Consider the following 9,654-nt stretch of genomic DNA (forward strand, 5'->3'; position numbering starts at 1 on the left):
ATAACTGTTTTAGGTTTTTTGGGTCATGGGGGCTCTGTTGTGACTGCTGCACGCTGTGGCTTGTGGTGCCAAGCAGGCATGACGACTCTGCCCGAGTGAGTGTGACCGAGTGCACGGACACCTGATTACTCCCCCAGCGTCGGGCCCGACACGTTCGCCAGCCCAGGCTGGAGGTCAGGACACCCCTAAGCATCTGGTGAATGAGAAATAAGGCAAAAGGATCTTGTGTTAGCGTGGTCAGATTCAGACTTATTTTCTCTTGGGGAATAATTTATTTGTGGTCGGACATATTTTGAGCATATCTTTGAAAGGCAGTCTCTCTGCTGTTGTTCCCAGGCCCTGTCCATTGCCACGGAGGAGTTGGAGGGTGAAGGGTAAGAGTCACATCTTGTGTTGTTTTCATTCTTTTTATTTTGAAACAATCTCAAACTTATAGAAAAATGATACCAAGAACTCATTTTCCTCCTGAGTCTTTGACCCAGTAACCCCATTGCTCCTAAATACTTACTGTGTTTCCTACAACCAGGGCCATGCTCCTGCACAGAAGTCACAGTCAGGACGTTGACACTGAGACCCCAGTTCTGGTCTCTCCTCATAGCTCATGCTAGTTTGCTGTTCCAGTCATGTCCTTTACAGCAAAGAAGGGTCCAGTTCGGACGCATGGTGTATTTGGTGGTCGTTTTTCTTTTAGTCCGTCGTCTGGAATGGGCATCTCTTCTTCGGTTTCCTGAGCTAATGCATGTGAAGATTATAAACCCTCTGTTTTGTAGACCATCCCCCAGTTTGGGTCTGTGTTGTCTCTGGATTAGATTAGATGAGATTAGATTGTGTATCTTGGCAGGAATGTCAGACATAAAGCTGCCTCCTTTCTGTGTCCTGTCAGGTGGCACGCTGTCATTTGACCCTGTTGCTAATGTTGCTCACTCTGATGTCTTGGTTAAGGTGGTGTCACCAGGCTTCTCTACTGTGAGGCTACTCTGTCTCCTTTTATAATGTGTTTTATGGGGAAGGCTCTTTGTAGCTTTGTAAATATCTCACATCTCAAACTTTCAGATTATTCGTTTATTTCTATCAGTATTGACTCCTAGTTTCCCATTTTATTCAGCGGGTTGTAGTGCAGTACTGTCACTGGCTGCACTCACGCTGTCCCAGCAGGCCAGGGGCACCCTTTAGGCTCGCTCATGGACTCCTTGGCTGCAGGCCCCCCCCCCCAACCCCCCAGAGCCATGAACACTTTCTCACTTTCAGGCTGTGTGTTCTGGACACTCATGTGTTCCCTTCTGCAGCCCTAGAACCAGCCTATCTCCCAAACCCCAGGCTCCACGTGGTGGGAAGCAGGTTTTAGAGCCCCAGATGGGACCCCCGGGTGTGCTTGTTGCTGTTGCGATGTGGCCACTCCCCCACTGACTGGGCACTTTGCCGAGCCCACCTGAGCCCTGACTTCCCACGCTGGCAGCCCTCCAACTCAGTGCTCTGTCATGTTGAGGGCCCCCCTCTAAGATGTGTCAGAGTGCCCCTCACTCCCATGTTACCCACAATGTCTTCTCACTGAAGGCCAGCCTTCTGCTGCCTCCTTAACTCTTCCGAGCTCAGACGTAAGTCCTACACATGCTTTCATTGGAGGTCTGGTGTGTTCTAGAAGCCAGGACAGTTTCAAGGCTCCACCCCTGTTCTTGAAATGATGGTTCTGCTCAAAGCCAAGCACTCGGTTTCTTCATTTTCAGTTACTTTCCTGTTTTCTCGCTCACCCACACTGACCCTCACAGTGGTAATGCCCATCACTGTGCCTATGACAGCCAGTCACACTGCCCTCTTCACGTCTGTCTTCAAATGCACCTGCGTCCATCTTCCCCGCTCTATTCCCACTGACACCTGTATCTTAACCCTTTAGAATCGTGCTCTGATTGTGTCCAGGTCTTCTTCCTGTGGTTCTTCTGCCTGTGGGTCCTGGAGTCCCCTCCAGTCATTTTTCTTTTTAATTGATTTTAGGGAGAGAGAGAGAAACATTGATTTGCTGTTCCTCTTATTTATACATTCATTGGTGGAGTCTTGTCTATGCCCTGACCAGGGATCGAACCTGCTACCGTGGTGTATTCAGACAATTCTTTAACCAGCTGAGCTATTGGGCCAGGGCTCCCTCAAGGCTTTGCCACACATTCTCATCTCACAGAACTTTCACAGATTCCCTAGGACCCTCAGCATAAAATCTAAGGTTCCTTAGAGCCGTGTTGTCAAACGGCTTCACAGGAGAGCTTACCCTGCCCTTCTAGGTCTGACTTCCTGTGGAACATTCTGTTTCCGCTTCGTGTTTGACTGCTTTGCATTTTCCTACTTACTCTTTCTCCTTTTTTGACATGTCCTTTTCTTTGTTGGTACCTTTACATATATTTCAAATATTATCTCCATAAAAGTTTTTCCTGAAAAGAAAGTGTTCAGCCCGACCTGTGGTGGCTCAGTGGATAAAACATCAACCTGGAACACTGAGGTCACTGGTTCGAAACCCTGGTTTGCCTGGTCAAAGTACATACGAGAGTTGATGCTTCCTGCTCCTCCCCCCACTAAACATAAATAAATAAACTAAAAAAGAAACTGTTTGTTCCTGGGAAGGTAGCTTAGCTTGATCTAGTGTCAGTGATGGGGGTGTCCGGCTGGCGACCTGAGTGAACCCTCGCTATGCCATTAATGACAGAGCCCTAGTTCAGTCAGTATCTTTCTTTGAAGTTACTAGTTGCGCCTTTGTTCCTGCAGATCAAACTTGAAAAGGGGGCCATTCAGCTCAGAAGATGATTTCCCGATTCCACCTCCTGCTAAGCTGACCCGGATAGAAGAACCAAAGAGAGGTGTGTTGGCTTAATTTCTCAATGGGAGTTTTAAATTGGAAGTGAGTTCTGAATCCATCAAAAGCATGAACTGCTCCGCCAGCCCGGTGCAGTTTGGCTTCCCTGAGTAGTCAGTCCCTGTCAGACTGGCTCCTGGCTTGAGCTGGAACGTGCAGCAGTTTGGGATGCCGACAGCTGCGCTCCTCCTGGCGGATTTTAGATTGGCTCATGTTTGTGTCCTTGGTGCAGAGGCCACGTTTTACTTTAACCAGTGCTCAGGCTGTTTTCTCACTTCATGCATCTGAATGAACTGCGTCTTTTCTTGTTCCTCTCCTTCCTCCCGCCTGGGCCAGTGCTGCTGTACGTGCGGAAGGAGTCGGAAGAAGTCTTCGATGCCCTGATGCTCAAGACCCCGTCTCTGAAGGGCCTCGTGGAAGCTGTAAGTAGTGTGCTTTGTAATGCTCTTTAAAATGTAAAAAATAGCCCTGGCCGGTTGGCTCAGCGGTAGAGCGTCGACCTAGCATGCGGAGGACCTGGGTTCGATTCCCGGCCAGGGCACATAGGAGAAGCGCCCATTTGCTTCTCCACCCCTCCGCCGCGCTTTCCTCTCTGTCTCTCTCTTCCCCTCCCGCAGCCAAGGCTCCATTGGAGCAAAGATGGCCCGGGCGCTGGGCATGGCTCTGTGGCTTCTGCCTCAGGCGCTAGAGTGGCTCTGGTCGCAATATGGCGACGCCCAGGATGGGCAGAGCATCGCCCCCTGGGGGGCAGAGCACCGCCCCTGGTGGGCGTGCCGGGTGGATCCCGGTCGGGCGCATGCGGGAGTCTGTCTGACTGTCTCTCCCTGTTTCCAGCTTCAGAAAAATGAAAAAAATAAATAAATAAAAATAAAAAAATAAAAAATAAAATAAAATGTAAAAAATAAACTCACAGAATTCCACTGAACAGACTTCACAGACCATCCAGATTTTGTTGTTGCACTGAAACCTCCAAGGCCTTCGCTGAGTCCCGGTGCCGCGTCTGCCTCTGAGCACAGCCTCCATATCCCCTGCCTCAGTGGTCCTCAGTCACTCGCGGGGCCATCTCCCCTCACTCTCACACCGCTGCGCCCGGCACACCGGTCGGTAAACGGGAGTCGCTCACAATGTCTGCCCTCCCACAGTCAGCTCTCTGCTCCTGCGCTTCCTCCTGGCTCCTCTCACCTGGTCTTCTGACCGGCCTTTCTCATTTCTTAAGAATCATGCAGACTCTTGACTGTGGGGAAAGAAGAGAGTGTGAAAAAGATTGAGACTGACTGTGCCAGGTACAGCCATTCCTAACCCAGAGATTTCATCACGGTCCTTACATTTCCTGGGGCTGGGATTTCATGAACATGCAAGTGATTGTTGTCCAGTGGTACAGAGAAGAAATGGACTGGTTTGTATGTTGGGAGCTAATTGAGTTTGAAACGTATGTTTGTTAGCCTGACAGCCATCTGAAGGTTAGTGGTCTGAGGCCCCGTTTCGGGGTGCTGCCCCAAGCCTGGCTCTTCAGGAGGTGATGGTGGTAACCCCAGTGTGGACTAGGGCTGGACAGCAAGTGAAGCGTTTGCTCCAGACTGAACCAGCAGCCTGTCCTTGGAGGAAGGCATCCTCCCTCTTTAGAGCGAGCCTCTGTGCCCCGACAGAAAAACGCCCTAATGTGACAGCACCTGATTTCACTGCACTTGCTCTGTGTGCCCTGCTCGCTTGTCGTGGGAGGGGGTGCGAGGCTAAGCAGGGGCGGTGGACGTTCCCCAGAACCTCAGTGATTCTACAGCAGTCCTCGCCGCTCTCCAGAGGCTCCAGGCAGGACTGGCGGGCATGGTGCTGTCTGTGGGCAGGGATGTGGATGCGTCTTTTGGTCTGTGGGGTGCTGAAGTGTTCTTTCCTTCCTGTAATTCTGCAGCTGAATGAACAGCTGCTTTGTGCTGAGCGCATGTTAATCTTCACGGCGATCCTGTGGTGTGTAAAGTGAGTCTCACACTACTGATGGAGTGTGAGGGTCAGAAAGGGCACCTGCTCACTGAGAGTGGATTGGAGCTGATTCAGATAATCTGACTCCAAAGCAAGGCCTTTGCACACTTGACTGGAGTAGCTGTGACTATGCAGATGTGTGTCATTGTGCATTTGTGGAAACCTATGGGATGTATAGCACAGAAGTGCACCTAATGGAAACAGTGGACTTAAATTCATACCATGGTCCATCACATGGCACCACGCTGATGTGAGATATTAATTCATAGCTGGAAACTTGGCAGGGAGGGGGTGGGGTAAACAACTTGGTACTTTCTGCTGCTTTTCTATAACCCTAAAACTGCTCAATAAAATCTTTAAAATAGCCTGACCAGGTGGTGGCGCAGTGGATAGACTCTATCCACTGACTATCCAATAGAGCGTCAGACTGGGATGCGGAGGACCCAGGTTCGAGACCCCGAGGTCGCTAGCTTGAGCGCGGGCTCATCTGGCTTGAGCAAAAAGCTTACCAGTCTTGGACCCAAGGTCGCTGGCTCGAGCAAGGGGTTACTTGGTCTGCTGAAGGCCCCCCGGTCAAGGCACATATGAGAAAGCAATCAATGAACAACTAAGGTATCGCAACGAAAAACTGATGATTGATGCTTCTCATCTCTCTCCATTCCTGTCTGTCTGTCCCTATCTGTCCCTCTCTCTGACTCTCTCTCTGTCCCTGTAAAAAAAAAAAAAAAAAAATCTTTAAAGTCTGTGACCATGTACTACGTTCGTGGACATCTGCAAAGTAGGGGAAATAAAGCTCCTGGTTGCTGCTCGGTCTCAGGGCAGGTCACACCCCTCCCCAGGACAGGCACTGGGCCTTGTGTGTGTCTTTACAAAAGCATTTTTGAAAAACAAAGTTGGATGACTAGCCCACTAAGTAAGTATACAGTTTGTTCATTTGTTTGTTAAAGATGTTAAAACATCGTTTTATAATTCTTTTTCATTGCTCTTTTAGATCTCAGATAAATATGATATTCCCCATGACAAGATTGGGAAAATATTCAAGAAATGTAAAAAAGGGTGAGCATCAGCCGGCAGTCCTGGTATTTGAATAAGATTAACGTTGTACAACTTCACTGTTCCTTATGTGCATTTGTGCCCCATTCAGAAACAGTCAGAGAAACGTCAATGTGCAGACGTATTTTCTCCTTAAATTACCCACAGAAAATTGAGCTACCTTTTCTAAAACAGCCTCGTGGGTTTTCTTTCTAGTAAAATCTGTGTTTGCTCTTCCCACACTTGGCAGCAGTGAAGGGGCTCCAAGTTCCAGAGCCCCCGCCATGGGTCCGGCCTAGGTCGGTGCCTCTGCTGTTACCCTCTGAGAGGGGAACACTAGTCAGAGTTTGTAGCTGAGGCACAGAGGGCCCACGAGACACCCAGTCAGGGCAACACCCAGGCCATGACTCAAGTTACGTCCTTACCAACCGAAGAGCCCTTGCACGGAAATGGCTTCTGTGTCCAAAAATTACCGTATTTCTCGATGTATAAGACGCTCCCGTGTATAAGATGCACTTTCATTTTGGGCCCCGAAATTTGAAAAAGAATGTATTACATAAAGTTATTAAACTCAAGTTTTATTCATCATAAAAATTCATACAACTCCTCAGCCATGTGAAAAAGCAGGAAATGCAAGTAAAAAAAATCTACAACTGTATAAGACACACCCAGTTTTTAGACCCCAATTTTTTCGAAGAGGTGCATCTTATACATGGGGAACTATGGTGATATTTTTAGTTCTGTTTTGTTTAAGTGTCTATGCTGGTTGGCATGGGTAAGTAGAGGATAGCATAAAAATATTTTGTTTTAATTCTAAAGCAAACTCTAAGTGGAACTTTGTAGATGGGCCAAGTGGGAAGCGTTGGACTTGGTCATAATTCAGTTAAACTTTGAAGATAGCTTGCCAGGGAAGATTGTTTGTCAGGGAACAGTAGCTTCAGATCCCATAGATTCATGTTGTTGACATGCTTTCTAGAGCTGGACCAGTGGAGTGTGTCCTCTGTGGGCTTACTGTGTTCCTTATAGTGGCTACTGTTCATCCAGCGGTTACTGTACACTGAAACAGTAACAGATAAGCAAGGCCATCTTGTTGCACGCATGCCCCAGTTGTCGGTGCTTTCCTGAGTCCTCATTTTCTCCTCACAGCAGTCCTGAGTGATAGACACTGTTATCCTCAGGCTTTAGTTGGGGAGAGCAAGGCTTGGGGAGGAAATAACTTGCCTCACATTGTCACAGCTAGTAAGTGGCTGAGCTGACTGAAATCTGAGTCCAGCTCCAGAGGGAGTGGGACTGAGTGCATCTGTCTGGCCTCTCCTCTTCCAGGATTCTGGTGAACATGGATGACAACATCGTGAAGCATTACTCCAACGAGGACACCTTCCAGCTGCAGATGGAAGAGGTGGGGGGGTTGTACCGACTCACCCTCACCGAGATCTGAGGCACCCTGGCCCGCAGGGCCCCACGCATTGAATGAAGATGTCACATAGGTCTTATCATTTGCCAAGCTGCAGGTGCGTGGTCAGCACCTTCCATACCCACGCATGGGTCTGTGGGGGACTCCTTTCAAGTCGGTGGTCACACGGCATTTGGCTTGGAGACAGCAGTGGACACGCTCTCGCCGGTTTCAGCCAACAGAGAGACCCATGTGTAATTGCCATGTTTGAATTTTCTGATATAAATACTTAGGATTAAAAGTGAAGATCTTGACCTGTGGTGGCACAGTGGATAAAGCGTCAACCTGGAAACACTGAGGTTGCCGGTTCAAAACCCTGGCTTGCCTGGTCAAGGCACATATGGGAGTTGATGCTTCCTGCTTCTCCCCCTTCTCTCTCTCTCTCTCTCTCTCTCTCCCCCCTCCTCTCTAAAAAAAAAAAAGTGAAGATCTTGTTCCGAGATTTAATAGACTTTCTGGGAACCTTTACGCTGTCTGCAACATTATTTATAAGAATATTTTTATTACAGGTTACGTTCAATATTATTTTGTATTAGTTTCAGGTGTCGCACACAGAGTAGCACAGTGGTCAGATTAGAAAAATGATGGGGTCTCTCCCTTTCCTTTTTGATGTTAGGGGGCCTGCTCACTAGGGCAAGTCAGGAAAGGCAGTGGGTGTGGCTTTAAGGACTTTTGCACCCTGGCCTGAACTCAGTGTAGCCACCTGCCTCAGGTTAGTGGGAGCAATGTCCCAGAAAGAAAGGGTTCACCCTTTCTCTCTCAGCCTCTCATCGCCCTTGGTAAATGTTTACTCAAATAGAGCGTGGTACTGAAATCTTTCTTGGCAACTTTCTTGAATGGCACCAACTGCCTTTCTTATGAAGAACTTCAGTGGGTACAGTATGAATCAGTTAAGCTAATGCTACGTTGTATATAAGTGCAATACATTTTTTTCGAAGGCCTATGTAAATGTGTACATACATGTCTTATATAAATAACTAATATATAAATACGGTGTCTGTGTACATACAGTGAAGAGATGCAATGAGAACTACCTTCAAGACCAGCTGGACGACAGGTTCAGCCACTTTGATACTGTATACCAAGCAGGTCGACTCCTGTGCTACTAGAACCCACAGAAATGCTTTCTGTTTCCCCAAACACAGTGCTCACTCCGTAGCATGCCAAAGCCTCAAGCAACAGGTTCTGTTCGCTTCCGAGAATGTTAGTATTTGGGTTTCTGCACTGTTTTAACAAATGAAGTAAAGGAAAAACAGCAACTCCTGAGTGTTGTGTATGCTAATATCAGTCATGTGTACCTAATACAGTGAACAGACAGTGATTGCAACGCATTGTGATTCCAGTAGGCCAGGTAACACCTCTCAAAGTGGAGTTCTTCCTCCTCTTCCTGGAAGGAGAAATGATTTGTTTTATGTTAAGAGCCTTCACACTTTATCTTGTATGCTTAGAATTGTAGAAAGCACTCCCGAATTTATGAAAATATATTACCATGGCAGGGGAACATTTTGTACACACGGTTTAAATACATGAAAAATACTAAAAAGTGTAATTTTATAACAAAATCACGGGTATCTTTAGGTTCAGGGAGTTGGTTTGTGCAAGTAGGATGGATAGTTACATTCTTAGGTTAAAATATTCTAATGAAGTATGTGAACAAAATTGCTGGTTTTCTAAGATAAGATATGGGACACGGGTCATATAACAAGATTTTCTGTTTTGTTTTATGAAATTGATTTTGTCTTGTGTACTGTTTTTAATTGTATCATTGAAAATGTATTTTAAACCAAAGGGATTAAATTTTATATGTCTATTTCATAATATGTGATTTCTTTTTATTCAATTGGAACGTATCCTTTTATTAGGAGAACGGAGTGTGAGACTCTGCAACAGTGGGGCTGGAAAAGGTCTTCTCAGCACCCTCCTCTGGCTTGCCAGCACGTGTCCTCAGGTCTTTCCACCTTCATTTTTCCTTACAGGTATCAGTATTGTTAGGGAGCCCTGTAATTTTCAACTGTTATCAAAATTTAACCACTAAAGCTGCAGGTGAACACTTTAGACCTAAAATCTTAGTGCTCTTAGTTTTCAAAAGTATAGCAGAAAATGTTTGGTTTAAAAATCTACTACTGCCTGACCCGTGGTGGCGCAGTGGATAAAGCATCGACCTGGAACGCTGAGGTCGCTGGTTCAAAACCCTGGGCTTGCCTGGTCAGGGCACGTGTAGGAGTTGATGCTTCCTGCTCCTCCCCCTTCTCTCTCTCTCTCCTCTTTCTTTCTCTCTCTCTCTCCTCTCTAAAATTAATAAATAAATTAAAAAATAAAAATCTACTACTGGCCTTGGCCAGTGGCTCAGTGGATAGAG

The 9,654-nt window shown here is 47.1% G+C and overlaps 1 protein-coding gene across 3 annotated transcripts in view; it reads left to right on the forward strand.

Moving 5' to 3' along the window:
* GRHL1 (grainyhead like transcription factor 1) overlaps positions 1 to 9,099 on the forward strand; it is a 66,209-nt gene extending 57,110 nt beyond the window's left edge. For all 3 annotated transcript variants that reach the window (XM_066385994.1, XM_066385995.1, XM_066385996.1), the window contains exons 12-17: positions 337 to 374; positions 2,749 to 2,840; positions 3,173 to 3,258; positions 5,802 to 5,866; positions 7,166 to 7,555; positions 7,737 to 9,099. In XM_066385994.1, coding sequence (XP_066242091.1) covers positions 337 to 374; positions 2,749 to 2,840; positions 3,173 to 3,258; positions 5,802 to 5,866; positions 7,166 to 7,280 — 396 coding nt within the window. In that variant the 3' untranslated portion in view covers positions 7,281 to 7,555; positions 7,737 to 9,099. The remainder of the gene's footprint in view (positions 1 to 336; positions 375 to 2,748; positions 2,841 to 3,172; positions 3,259 to 5,801; positions 5,867 to 7,165; positions 7,556 to 7,736) is intronic.
* The last annotated feature ends 555 nt before the right edge of the window (positions 9,100 to 9,654 follow it).

This window comes from Saccopteryx leptura, chromosome 5 (genome assembly GCF_036850995.1).
Source record: "Saccopteryx leptura isolate mSacLep1 chromosome 5, mSacLep1_pri_phased_curated, whole genome shotgun sequence".
Lineage (NCBI taxonomy): Eukaryota > Metazoa > Chordata > Mammalia > Chiroptera > Emballonuridae > Saccopteryx > Saccopteryx leptura.